General features: G+C 29.7%; 1 protein-coding gene across 1 annotated transcript in view; it reads right to left on the bottom strand.

Moving 5' to 3' along the window:
• The window catches only part of LOC112680080 (collagen alpha-1(V) chain-like), a 91,589-nt gene that overhangs the window by 65,243 nt on the left and 10,695 nt on the right, over positions 1–15,651 (bottom strand). The window contains exon 2 of the mRNA XM_025550074.1: positions 1,287–1,484. Coding sequence (XP_025405859.1) covers positions 1,287–1,484 — 198 coding nt within the window. The remainder of the gene's footprint in view (positions 1–1,286; positions 1,485–15,651) is intronic.

Genomic DNA, 15,651 nt, shown 5'->3' with positions numbered 1-15,651 from the left:
AAAACTGTTATAATTAAATACAACAGTGTTAATTTATCATTGCAACCTGTTAGCCATGGTGCTATGCTGACAACATCAGGTGCCCAAAACGTGCCACGTTCTCGCTCGTCTTGACGTTTTCGTGCGTGAAAAAGCACCAGAAACAATATTTTATTTTATTACTTATAAACAGAAAATAATTGTATGAAAATATTTTATACAATCGTTTCTATATAAATCACACTACGGTTACGAAATTTACTATATGCTAATCGTCTGACTCATCATAACGAATCAAATTGGAATAACGTAAAATGATATGCATATGGTTGTGAGGAAGGCTGATTTTCAATCCCTATCAAAAAAGAATACAACAAACCGTTTATACATTGTAAATCTTTCGAATTTAGTGAATCAATGCGTTTTCTATTTATTTTTATACAGTTGACATGTTTTTATATTCAACTTGACAACAGTAATCATGAGGAATTTCGATACTGACTCAGAACCTGGTTGTTCAACAAAGCATGTATTTCAGTTTTATCACTGGTTTTTTTTTAAACTTTTTTAAAACATAACATTGTTTCATTAACTATCTGTCATCAAGGACTGTTCTAAAAATAATATACTTTTACAGAATCTTTATTAAAAATACTTTAGCTTGGTTTTATCAGAACCCACTTGTAATATTGGTTTTAATTTATTTCAACTTAGAGTTTTGATATATATATATATATTTGTATACATAATTCTGCTAGAAATAAATATTACAAAGCTCGATTTTAGTATGTCAGGCGAATCAACATATAATAAAATCAACAATGAAAAAATATTAAGACGAATCCAAAATGTTATATACATTTAATTCGTTATTATAGTTAGTTTTGAAGTATATAATTCAAATTATTTTAGTTTAACGCAATTTATTATTTAAGATTGTAATGAGTTTAATATTCTCGTAAAATATTTCAGTAGTATTTATTTTATGTATCATTATTTATTATTATTTCACTATTTGATAAGCATAAGTATATGAAATAATTTGTGTTATTTATTAACTTATATATTATTTTCCGGTGAAATCGATGAAATCAGTACATGTAATCCCATAGACAATATGAAATCAATTAATATTTTATAAGTCAAACGTCGATGAGCACATTGCTATGGCTTTAAACGTTACTAAGTATAAACGTATCTCGATATAAGATTATAATTCGTATAGCACGGCTACGTGAAAACAACCAACTCTTTGATCGCTTTTGAAGTTGTGTAGTAAGCTATTATGTTATGTATCGTTTTCAAACCTGGGTCGATTCTGATTATGGTCATAATTGAGAAATCCGAAGGGAAATGTTCGAGTGTTGGAAAAATCTGTGACGTGTTCACGGTTAAAATGGCTCGTTCGTTGAGTTTGTACGCCTTGTCGTCGACACATCGACCGCGTGTGATGCTAACGCCTATGGTTTGATCGGTGATTTCTGTAGCTTCTAGAATGTTGACACCTGTGAAAATAAAAACACAACATTGAAAAATTTCATAAATTATACAATGTCAGCGCAGACGATTCCGATCGATAAGATGCTCAACAGAAAAGTTACCGCATCTTAAACGACCATTTTAGATGTCGTCGATTGGAACCATGACAAATAGCTGCAAGGTTTATAATTCACGTACAAAAATTTATAGGGACAAGATGAGACTAGGTACCCGCCACGGTGTAAGACATAATTTTTTTTCATCCCATAAACGCGATTCATTGCAATACACGTAATACACATGTGCGTACAAACACGGGAAAAACGTTATGCATTTTATTTTTTCATGGTTTTGTTTGATAAAACGTGCTCCTGAATTGTATACAACAATTGTCATTCGAATACACTGTACATGTTGACGTATTCCATTCGAAACCGTATGACACGAAAACACCGTTTTTTCAAGGAGTTTCAAGAGTAAAGTTCTCGTGTTTTATTCTTAATCCATAAATGGTTCCTGTTTTTAACTCGCATTCAGTCGTTGGGTTTGTTTAAATCATACGGTTCGTTAATGGTTTTCAATAGTTTTTCGCAATAACGATGACACGCAAAAGATGAAAAATTCAGGACGATGAAAAAGTACATAACATAGCACTGAATCCGAATCCCGAAAAGCATTGTTTCGGAAATTACGTGTTGATATTCGGTCGAATGAGTATAATACATTCGTAGACGAGATATTATACATTATTGTGCGAGATGAGCGTATGTTTAGTGCGATGCCTGCAGCGGAGGTCGATCGAAAAGTTATCGATAAGGTTGATGGAATATCGGTCTATCGATTTATTGTTCTCGCGCGCGAACATATTTGTATAATATACTACGTGTACATCGATTAAAAATGTAACGAGGGAGGGGTTAAAAATAGCACGTTTTATTGCTTTAGGAAACCGGACGAGATAACGCGGAAAAATTTCGGTCGCACATCATTACAAGTTCATTGATTCGTTCTCAGGTTTCAAACGTCTACACCACTCGGTATTCACTGTAATATATGGCATTGCTATATCATAAGCATCAATGATAAGGAATTTAAGCAGCGTTATTACCATAATGTCTGTTATAATACAATATGCGATGCGTAGTGTAATATCATTTTTTCAATCGAACGTCATCACTTTGCGGGCAACTGCACACACGCGTGCATATTCGCATATATAAACAAGAAGGCTTGATATCAATTGCGCCGAAAATCGCAGGTAAAAAAAGAAAAATTATGAGTTGGAAAAAAGGTATACATCTATTGCGCCGATCGATATTCGAGTTAATACATTTTGCGATTACCTCATTGATACATATATTGATGAAAATGCAACTTTTCTCCCTAACCTTTGGTCATCGTGTAACATATCAGAAGAAAAAACAACAAATGCTTGTGAGGCATTTTACTCAGCGTTTGGGAAATATTTTTATTCACCCCATACAAATATTTTTGTTTTTTATGAAATTTTAAAAATAATGTAACGGAAAAATCATAATAAGTGTTCTCTTAGTAATCATAAATAGACAAAACTCTAAATTTATGACAAAAAAAAAAAAATATTAAAATAGAAATAACTAATTTTAAAATTAAACCTATGTACTTTTCAAAATTTATAGGATATATATATATATATATATCCTATATATATATATATATATGTAATATACTACCAGTGTTAATACCCAGTATGTAAAATGAGAAGTTTGATTTTAATTTTAATTTTTGTTTTTAGCCATTACTTGTACTGTATAGTTGTTAAACCGGCGCAATAGATGTATACCTTTTTAATATACCTTTTTTATACCGCCGCAATAGTTGTATACTATACAGGTAGTGTCCCAAATTCGGTGCAATTGACGAATACCGAACAAGAAGATTTAATTTGAAACGCAAAAATATTGGGAAACGTGATCGAACACGGGAAAATGTATAAAACACTTATCGAACAAATATTATGTGACTCGTGGTCGTTGGGATGAGTGAAAACGTTTGTTTGTCAGACGCTAAGATGCACTAATTTTTCTTTGTTTACGATTCGCTCGCGCGCTTGTGGATTGCGTACGTTAATGATTCACAGAAATCCTGTACCCCGTAGTAATGGTAATTATTATGTTCTGGAATAATATTAAACGTTCGAATCACAGGTGAATCATTTCGTCGTGATTAATATAACCAAACAGACTGCGGTACGCACTTCGTGTCTCGGGTCGTTTAAAATCCTACGCAAACACGGTATATTTAATAATCGGCATTCATCAATGATAATGAATTAATATATTCGCAACGCAGGCGTACGTAACCCGAGAAGTAGATGGATGTCGTGTTTGGTCCTCCCTTCTATCCGTCATCCGTTGGATGGATTTAAACATTTTAGATTGATACTAAAAAAGGAACAGCAACACGATTCGACCATCGTTCGTCGACTTCGATCGTCTCGATTCGTTACCAAACCGGCTCGGAGTACATAATTGTTTCGTTTTAACGAACGAGAAAATGTATATTCGAAGATTTGTAACGTTCGAACTCTGCGATTCTAAAACCAATTCAAACGCAATGTTTCGTGGTAGATCAACGCTCCATTTCCGAGAAAAACGTTTTCGAGAATTACGAACATTTTTGATTTATAGTAATACGGTTTCAAATTTATTGAATAGCTGCTGCTCAACCATGGCCGTTTGACACGAAACGAAAATAAGACATACACATTTTACAAGTTACGTAATTGAAACGAATTCCGGTTGCATTACATCTTATTTTGTGTGATTGAATGTAATATTATTATCTTGACATATAGGCGAAAATATATTCCGTCCAAAGTCCAAGAATGTAGAGTATTGAATACTCCTTATCGTATTAATTTGTTTCGATATAAAAAAAAAAAAAAAATAAGAAAACAATTAGATATAACATCAAATATATTATGTTTTATTTTCCTTTCAAAAAAATTTGAATAAATTATTGTACGTAAATATTACGTTTTAATGCATATCTAGTTTCATCGCAGCAAAACATTTTCGCAGCCAAATGAATGTCACCGGTTCGCGTGAAAAATGTACACTGCACGGTTGCCTTCGCTTTCAAAGCCGGAATCGAGTTACATAAAGTGTCTGATTTAAGTATCAAAATGTTTATATTTGCGTACCGGCTTCATTAAACGTTGTGTGAGCAATAAAAAATAACAATATTTACTAATCTGAAATTTTATGTGCCATTTTATTCTTTGCTATAAAATATGAATAAAATATTTTATATCAGATGTGTTCTTAAAAGTACGATATAATATAAAAATGTTCACATACGAAATAATATTACGATAGCACATCATAATCCATGTACATAACGTGCCGTAAAAAAAAAAAAAATAAAAAATAAACTAGGATATAATTATTTAATCTACAACGAATTAATACGTTTTTGTTTTGTAACGGTGATCAAGGATTATTAGTGTTTCGTGTTTGTTTTTTATCGATGAACCAATAACGTCGATTCACTAGGTGTGCGGGTCGCGTATAGTTTAAAATCAATAAGCTTAAAACAGATGTGTTCTAGGCGGTTGCCGGTTGCGAAACAGTGCACGCGTCTAAATGACCGGTCCAATCCGAGAAATAGAACTACAATCGTTTATACTGCGGTGTAAAGTCTAGCTCGCGAAACGACACGTAAATAGTGCCGGATTAATTCCTAATTCCTTAATTCCTTCGCGGGTCTTAAACAAATTAGTCAGACGGGCATAATTGAGCCACAAAGAGTAAAAAAATTAAAAAAAAAATATACACTTATCCACAGATCAAGATACGCAATGTTGGTGCACATAAATTCGATTAGTGCGCTCTTTTAAGTGTGCGGGTTATCGCGAAATTTCCATTTTAAAATATTCAAAAATAAAATTAATACGTTTAAAAAAAAAAAAAAAAATCGTATTTTATAATAATTTTACTTGTTTTATTTTATTTATTATTTTTTTATTATATTTTATTTTATTTTTTTATTTTTAACACGATTCGTGCTCGGTTCCGTTCGCTTCTTCGCGGCAGCGGTCCACCCAGACGGGGTCGATCGGTTAGCGACCGCTAAATATTCGATGAACCGTCGCGTATGTCACGTCAGAACTGCGATCGACACGGAGAGGATATTGACGGGCCAAAAGGTCCGGTTAGATCGGTATCAACGATTAACAATACAAGTCGATCGTGACTTTTTTTCGTCGGATCTTCGCGCTTCGACAGTAACCGATAACAATGTTCGGAAAAGGCGCGAGCAGCCTTGGTCGTCCGACTTAACAGTTTCTTATTTATTATTATTTTAAGAATCCATTGCGCTTTGTTCGGTACTCCTTCTAAAAACGCGTGGAATTTACACCACGATTCGATAGTATTCGATTTGCCCTTCTCGGAAAATCCCTTTGTAAATACATTTTATATGTAAAACCTGTGGCGTATTTACGGGGGGGGGTCCAGGGGTACTGGACCCCCCCCAGAAACTCTCCAAAAAATAAAAAATTAACAACAATTCTTACATATTTGCAGAATTGGGTATGTTAAACATTCACAGGCAAGTTGAAATTACTGTTGATGGAGTTGGCCAAAAATCGAGACAACTGGAATTTATTTTATAACAATACTTTATAATATATAATGCTAAATACAATATATAAGTACATATATATAATATTACATAAGACTATACAGTTATTACATTATATATTTAGTTCAACTTCCTCCAAAAACTGCATAAGAACGTAACTATTACAATATAATATATAGTTTATATTAATTATGTATAAACTGTGGACCCCCCCCAGAAAAAATTGAAAATACGCCACTGTGTAAAACGATTGTGTAAATATTGTGCAAATATACGTGAGCAGCGGCCGCTTCCGTCGTTAACGTCAAATTGACATTCAAATTGAATGTATTGAAATGAATGAATTAAGTTTTCGCACTCGATAACCTCGTGATAACACTAACACGTAAAAACAATATTAAACTTAATAGGAATACTGACTACAGATGACAATCTTATCGTTTTTACAGTACGCATATTCTTTTTTTTTTTTTTTTTTAAATTAAAAAATTAATCGCCTTGATTAGTTAAAATTAAAATTATTTTTATTATTTTATAGTTGATTACGGTTGAAGTGAAAGATTTGTATAAGCTACTGAATCCAAATAAATAATTTTGAACAAAATATTTAAAAGTTATAACTAATTACAAATTGAAAAAAGCACAGAAATTAGTACCTATGTGATCCAGGTTCTAGTTTAAACAAATTAACATATTTTTTAACTAAATCAAGTTATTCTGGACATTTTAATATTATCCATCAACGAGTTATATGTACTATTGGTTTTACATAATTATGAAGTGACGTTATTGTATTGAATTATCATGACTGACTCATTTTTATAGTTATCATTTAGGTAGCTGATATTTATATTTATTATATTAGTTATAATATGATAGTTATTATATTTAACTTACCATTATTATCACTAATTATAAAAGATGTTTTTCGATCGTAATTTAAAAAAAATATTTTCGTGTTACTAATTTTACGCCCAGAACATAGTCTTTTTTTAAAAATAAAGTTTTTTGTAATTCGAGAACTTTAGAGTAGAAAAGTCAAAAGCAGCCACTTAGAGCACTGATGTTTTATTTAAGTAATAAGAATTCAGTTTATTTTATTTATGTTATTTCCAATTAAAAATAAATGTTTAAACGCAATTTTAATAATTGCACATGCCATGTAAGTCTATGATTGAATTAATTAAATAACACACAATAAGTGTAACATGAAGGACCTCGACTTAATTTATTAGTGAACAGCTTTTACTGAATCCCGAAAAAAAATTTATTTTTTCCAAAACATTACCATACTTAAACATAGAGAGGCAATATTTATTCAAATGAGTAGCATTAAAACGGTGGATTGATATATTGTATTTTATATATTAAGACGTATGCAATTTAAAATAAACAAAGATGGGCGGTAAAATATATTTCCATTTAGAATAGTAATTTTTAAAAAAGTCATGAAAAATGTATTTCATTCATTTATGTATATTTTTACTTTAACAAATAGGACCATACTTATTTTCTATTATTCAGACGAGAGATTAATATATTTGCAAAGATATTGGATATTCTAATTCGTAATGTTGAAATATTTTAAAGAAAAGTTTGTTTATACAAAAACAACGAGAATAAAGAAATACTATTTTACAACAAAGATTATAATAATAATAAATAATAATGTAAAAAGTTAGGCGTGTTAACTAATTGTTAGTTGTTTGGACTTCTAATTGACTAAACGTTGATAATGTTATACCTATATAATGTTATATACAATAGTTGCATGTGTAAGAAAACAGAAAAATGGAGTTTTCACAAAAATAAATAATTTATATTAAAACTTGATATTCAAAAACATACGGTTTCATGGTAGAATAAATTTAGAGATTGCAAACATAAAATATTCTTAGTAAGTTGAAGTTTACCTACATGTACATAAAAAATAAATACATGTATATTAATACAACACGAAGACATTAAAAAAAAAAAAAAAAAAAATTGTGTACAATATGTAATTTATTATCATCTGTATTAGATCATTTTTTAGTTTTGAGTGTTGTAAATGTCATTGCAATAAGTTAATTTATTTTCTAAAATTATATTAATGTCAATATTTATAAATATCTTTAAAACATCAAATAATAATTTTTTAGTAATATTATTCCAAATATCAATACTTTATCTTTGAATATATTGTTCATAATAACAAAATAGTTTTAAGTTTCAAATAACTAAGAAAAAAAAATTTAACCATATCATAACGTAAAAATATTATATAGATGTTATATAAATACTGTGAAATCCGATAACTTGCAAAAATTTAATGAAAAAAAGGAACCCATTTTTAAACTTTCTACTCACTCAATTTCTCTGATAATTAGGCCAATATTATTAATAATATTTGATTCAAACATACGATTGTGTAACTTGGGGTTCGACTAGAACTATTTTCACTGCATGGTTTTATTTTGAGACTCAATATTCGAAAGCACTGATTTTAATTTGATTAGTTATGATAGATTTTTATTCAGCTAAATTATTTATTTTTTAAATACTATTGTAACGTATTATCTAATCATATTTTATTTATATTTCATAATTATATATTAGGAATATACGTATTCATGCTAGACCTAATACCGTCCGATATAGTTAACGCGGTGAAATTAATGTATTCTAATTTTTTTTTACAGACTCGTATAGTTAGTACTAAATGAACTTAAAAAATATTTTGGTCAAATATTAATTTGAAAATAAAATGTAATTTCTACATATAACTCACGTTATTCAAAAGACAAATTTTTCTACACAATAATATTATCGACCATCATAAATCGATGACTAATTTTAATTTAGACGTATTAATTATATTTTAATGTATTAAAATTCTTTTAAAACAATTTTGATAACGATAAGTGCAATTTTCAATGTATTCTAATGCAATAACTTCACTGTTCTGATAATAATTAATGGTATGAACCATGCAATCGGAAAGTCAACGAAGAACACCGGTAATCGACATAGTAATTATAAAAAATATTTATTTACTATTCATTTTCTATTTTTTAAACGTTTTTTGAAAATTCATAAAGACCCGCGAGGAAATAATATTATTGCTATAAATCGCGTCCGTATCCTATTACAATTTACGTTCGCCAAGTCGGTTCGCCTTAGACGCACTTTACGTTGGACCCTCGGCGATGTTAGGAAAAAACGACATGGTACTCTGAAAGCGATTTGATACTGTTTTCGGTACACGGCGGAATAGTATTATTATGTAAACAGTCCCTGATACATGCGTGCGCGCTTAATCTATTATTATTATTATTCAGCTCGGGTGTTGGGTATGCTGGCATATTAATACGGCCGAAACTACGTGATCGCACCCCGGACGGATGTAGGTAATGCATTTTACACGCCACCGTCATATTTTTGTAAATGCGTTTATGTATACGCAGAGGTACACGTGTCTTCAACGAAAACACAGACGAAAACATTGACTGCAGTAGCAGCGTCGTCCTAAACAGCGATCAGAAGTCGTCTTCGGAGCACATAATTTAATAACATAATATAAATTATGATGAGCCGGTAAACGCGTATAACGCTTGTGCGCGGTAATAAAACCGTCAAATTTTATGCACCGTGTCGTTAAAAAACGAAAAACATATACACGAGTACGTGAAAGTAATAATGTTTTTTTTTTTTATTAAATCTTATTTTGTATAATCGAAACGTCTGTATGTATACGATATCATGACCGTCCAACGCGTTTTATTATTATTATTATACTTTTAAATGTTATTGTTATGCCGAATCAATGGTGTAGCTAGGATTTTCCGAAGTTAATTATAAATATTAAATATTATATGCAATACGTACAAACTAAAACTTCTATTTTAATTAATTAATATGTATACATAATGTCTGTAATAGAGATGCAATGTATATTCGAATATTGGAATTCGAATAGCTTCACCGTAAAATTATTCGAATACTTGACTATTCGAATATCAGTATTCGATGCTAGGATATCTATTATTATTAAACGTTTTGTGTTGCGCGAAAACTTAAACGAATAATTTTCGTCACGTATTGTATTTTAACATCGAATACTGATATTCGAATGATCGAATAATCATATATTCGAATATTCGAATTATTTGCGCTAGGCCTATTCGAATTCGAATATTAACCTGTATATATGTAATTAGTATTGTGCATTATTTTATATTTCATATTATATTATCGATTTATGTTCCTATAATAATGTAATATATGATACGGCTCAAGGGGGTGTCATACCCACCAAACACCCTCCTTGTATACGCCACTGTGCCGAATATATTGTTATTATTATTGTATTTTAAAGTGCTAGGTTTTTTTTGACGCAAAACAGATGGATCTATCCAAAAAGATATCTTATTAAAATGTAAATTTATCCGTGGTTTTTTCCAACAAATTTTTCCACGTATCGTTTTCTATATTTTCACAATCATTATTGAAATAACATTAACATAGTGTACATTTTTCGTTTACTAATTGCAAGCAATAATAGTCTTATATTCAAATTTTTAAGCTCCTGCAAGTTTTTTAACGGCTATTGAATAATGTTCTATTGTATTTTTTTGCCTTGCATGTACCTACTTATTGTGCATAATGCATACATTTTATTTACAGATTTTCTAAAAAAACAAAAAATCCCAAGATAAAATAAGATTACTATTATAAGACAAACGATAAATTGGTTAATTATTTATTGTTTTGGACAAGTGGAGTGGTAAAAGAAATGTAGAAAAAATAGGGGTATAGTTGTATGCTTTCCATTGCTCCAATCAAATTCAATTTATTTTTAAATATTTTTAAATAAATTTTTAAAAATTACCCTTCTGAGTGTCCATAGTTACATACAAAATGAATAAATAAATATATCTATGGAGATCTCAACTTAAAATTATTATAGGTAGCAACTTAAAAATATAAAAACAGCACTATTTTAACAAATGATTGAGGTAGAACAATGTAATCATTATACATTAATCTATGGTAAAATGTAAATAATCAGCTTCCAAAAAAAATTAAACACTACTGTTTTGTATTGCACTAATTAATTGTATTTTTTGTCTCAAATCACCGTAAAAGTTTAATAAAATAATATTTACGTTAAACAATGCCATATACATTATCAGCGCACGGTTTTCAATGCAATTGAATTTTTTTTTTGTTTGATTTCCAAATATATAATCCATTTAATGTGACAAATATTTCAAATATGAAATTATTATTTAGCATTTTTAGGTTATTTTGATAATTTTAATGCATATTTTTACATTATACGGTTTAGTAGTTTAATAGTTTAAATTTAACCATTTTAAATATTATCATAAAATAATTTAATAATTTATTTTTTTAATGTTAAGTTTAGTTAGCATTAAATTTAAAAAAAAATATATTTCGTAATAAATGTTTAGTATATAAAAATTAATGTTTAGAGGAAGATCAAAAAATAGATGGTTGGATACAATAGATAATGATGTGATATGGAGCTGTTGATATGTGCGCAAATGTAGAAAATCGAGACCAGTAGAGTCTTAGGACAAGGGTGGCCGATCCCAAATATTTAGAAAAAAGGCAAAGGAGAAGAAGAATAAATGTTTTCATTTCAGTATCATTTGTAAATTATAAATTAGGTATCGGATAAAACGATAATATATTATATAATATCATAGAACACATGAATATATCGTTTTTTTCATTGCATTTTAAAGTACATTTATCGTTAATTTTAAATTATTTAGATATGCATTTGAGCATTCAAATCGAAGTTCTAACCATGAAGTATAACGTTAAATCATTATAGTTTTACCGATTATTGTTATATGATATCACTTATGTTATTAATATAAATTATATAGTTTCGACCATACTGCGAACAATTAATTTAACGACTTGTATATTTCTAATGAGAAGTGACATTAATGATTATATAACAATACGATATAATACGTTTGAAAATTTCAGTTTTCTAAACGTTTAAATTTTGTTTTAGGTTTCAGAAAAGAGTTTATTGCATTATTAAACGACATTCTGAAAGTTTTTATCAAGTGATTTTATTATTATTGAGATTTTTTATGACTACGTAACAAAAAAAAAAAAAAAAATTCAACACACTTTTACTTACAAGTTCAATCACGGTACGGTATATTTAATGTTCTACGAGTTTTTTTTCGATTCGCTTGTATAGTGTTAAATATAATGTATATTAGATCTACACGCGTAGAGAAAGACTAAAAAAAAAACATTAACCATTGGTTTTTCCAGTCCATTTAATGTCTTTGCTTGATTAAAGATTCGTCTGAGTCGCTCAAGTAAAATGAATCGAAGGGAAATGAAAAAGTAGTGTACGTAGCATTTCATTAGCTAAATGTATACACGAAACATAATGATCGGGTTTTTATGATCGAATCAACTTTGAAAACTCAAAACGTGTCCAATCAATGCGCGTCGGACAACGGAGTGTAATGTGTGTTTTCACATCATACACATTTATAATGTGTACAATGCGTAGTGCGTGCAAGTGTATTTTCACGAGGTGTAAATCACTGTCAGCCGCGAAACTATTGTTTCCGTTTCGTGGCGGCAATTTCGGGCAACCGATGCGAACGAGAGGACAGCGTGGGAGAAGTCCTTGCTGGGCGCGCACCCTTATTGTTTATTCCGTTTTTCGACCATCCCGTTGAAACGCCGAAAGCCAAATCGGATCGTCGGTGGTGCGCCCAACGTATGCTGCATCGGTGGTGGGCAGGTACGGTTTTTGAAAAGTTTTCACGGTCGTGCTGCGCCGACTGTACCGTTCTCGTTTGATCGTCACTATTTCGTCTCGCTGCAAATGGTCGAATTAATCAAAACAAGGTTTCCTCGTCCTCGTCGACGACGGTGAGAAGCGAACGTCGTGGTAAGCACTTTTTTGAACAGCAATTAAACAGATGTTCGAAGATTTGTGTCATAATGACGAAAAAGGAAAAACAAAGTGCGGCCGTTTAACGATACACGTTGCACGTGTAAATACGCGAATATCACGACATGGTTTATAAGATCTAATCGATGAGGGGGGGGGTCTCTCTAATACTCGTCCACCGGCCCAGTGTGTTCCTCTAGGGCAGTGGTGCCCAACCTTTTTCCTTTGACGTGCCACTTTGGTAAACAATTATCTTCAAGCGGGCCACAAAGTAAAAAAGTGCTAAAATAATCTTATATATTGGACTTGTTTTCTTATCTTTTACTGTCTATTGAAAAGATTATGAATTGAGGTATACATAATTGTATTTTTTTGGAATAATTTAAATAAAAATAATATATGAAAATAAATAATTAAAAAAATTTTTCATACATTTTTAAAATTTTTTTTTATTTTAGAAAATTCGTTGTGGGCCACATAGAATACCTTCGTGGGCCACATGTGGCCCGCGGGCCGTGGGTTGGGCATCACTGCTCTAGGGAATCGGTTCCCAACCTTTATTCTTTCTACCTTACCCCTAGCTTAATATTGCGCCAGATTGTAACCTTCGTTATAACTTTTCAACTCTTTTCACTTAATTACTTCTAAAATGTTCGAGTAAAATAACAATTATTTATTTTAATATAATGTATATTTATATTTATATATTTTTATTTATATTTATTATATGTATATTTTTATATTTTGTTATAAAATTAGCAGAAAAAATAAATAATTTTACTTATTTAAAGAATAAAAAAATTGTAACGTACTAATCTAGTGTGATCCTTGAAATTGTTTCGAACAACGTAGTTTTTTTTTTTTTTTAATTACTTTTTCATTACTTAATTTATTTTTCACGTGCCTCGGGCTAGAAACCGCAGTTATAGGATATTAAATCATTGGTTTACTATTAATGAAGGTGAATATTAATGGAAAAAGTGAGGTACGCATTTTCTGGGAATATCATTCCTCATCAATCAAATTGTTTACCTCCGAATACATAATTTTAGTTCATTATAATCACACACTGTAATATTTCTGATTTATATTCTTACTCTTGACGAAAATATACGGGTATAAGCACGGTACGCAGGGTGCGATTTGTCTGACGGTAGTCAGTGTAGACGGTAGCCGTGTCAAAAAAATGTTTATACAAAATCATATCATGATAGATAATAGTATAAAACGAGTTGTGTTAGAATATCACCAAACATCGACCGTTATTAACATTAGGGTTATTGCAGAATGTACTCAACTTGATTGCACTCAATACATTTTAAAATTTCACAAAATTACTGTGTTATTTTTTCTTTGGCTGGAAAAAATGTTCTTTTTCTGAATATATTAATTCAGTTAAGGTATTGACTGAATCATAATTTAATGCACCAACGTACATTATATGTATTTAGTGTTTACACAATAAAATCTATGTCTTATCCAATCATATAGTGTACTTTGATTGAATTTGAAGATATTTGCACGTAGCTAGAAGTGTTGTAGAGAGTAAACTGTTTATTTTAAAAACCATAAATTTCTTTTTAAATATGTTTAAAATATATTTCACGTTGTTAACCTAATGTTTATTTCTTGCTTTTTAAAGTTTAGTGGAAAGTTGTATCAGTTTTATCTCAAAATATATTTCATGTTTTGTAATTACACCTAAATGAACCGTTTTAAATTTTATATTTTCTATTAACAAGTGGTTCGTTTCAGGTAAACTTGCAGAAAATACACACAATACAGAAAACCCAACACATGAAAGGCTAATTTTGAAAACATAATAGAAATACCTACACGTAAATAACTATTATTGATAATAGCAAAATTGTTTATTGAACCAAACAAAATATCGTATTTGTTTTAGTAGGTTATTTACTAGATATATATGAGCACGTGTAAGTTTTTAGATATTTTTCTTAAAAAAAATCGTCGAATTGATTCGGTAGAAATAATACAGGTAAGTAAAAAAATTAAATATTTTTATTTCAAAAGGCCATATAGAAATAAATAAAATGAATTTCCCTTTATGCATTATAACTACTGATCAAAGGAAAAATCGAATTATATCCAAAAAAAAAATGTATGCCTAATAACTGTCGAAATCTAATGGTAGTTCCTTTCATGAAAGACTTGTTAAATATGTAAGTGTGTTGATTGCCCAATCAATTTTTTTTTTAATAATATATATTGTATACACACTCTTATTGATTTATAAAATGTGGATGTATATTTTAAAGTTTTAGATAAATTTTCAGAAAACTACTAAAATATATTAGAAAAATTAACAAAAATTAATTAAATTTACCGATATTATCTAAAATATTTTTAGCACGTCTTATGAACGAAATAATATTGTATAAAAATTCATCAATATCCAAGCTTTTGTCATGATTTACCATGATCAGAAAAGACGGTTGAAAATGATAAAATAAATAAGGTTTTTATGTACATCATATAATACTAATTCATATTATATCATACATACATCATATAGTTTCATTAACATTTTTTCATAAACGCTTTAATTCGCAATGGTCTGCATACATGTGTTTGTGTGTGTAAATATTTGTAAACATACATTG

The sequence above is a fragment of the Sipha flava genome, unplaced genomic scaffold (assembly GCF_003268045.1).
Source record: "Sipha flava isolate LNK unplaced genomic scaffold, YSA_version1 173_pilon_pilon, whole genome shotgun sequence".
NCBI lineage: Eukaryota > Metazoa > Arthropoda > Insecta > Hemiptera > Aphididae > Sipha > Sipha flava.
The sequence above is the reverse complement of the archived record's forward strand: the minus strand, read 5'-3'. Positions and strand labels throughout refer to the sequence as shown.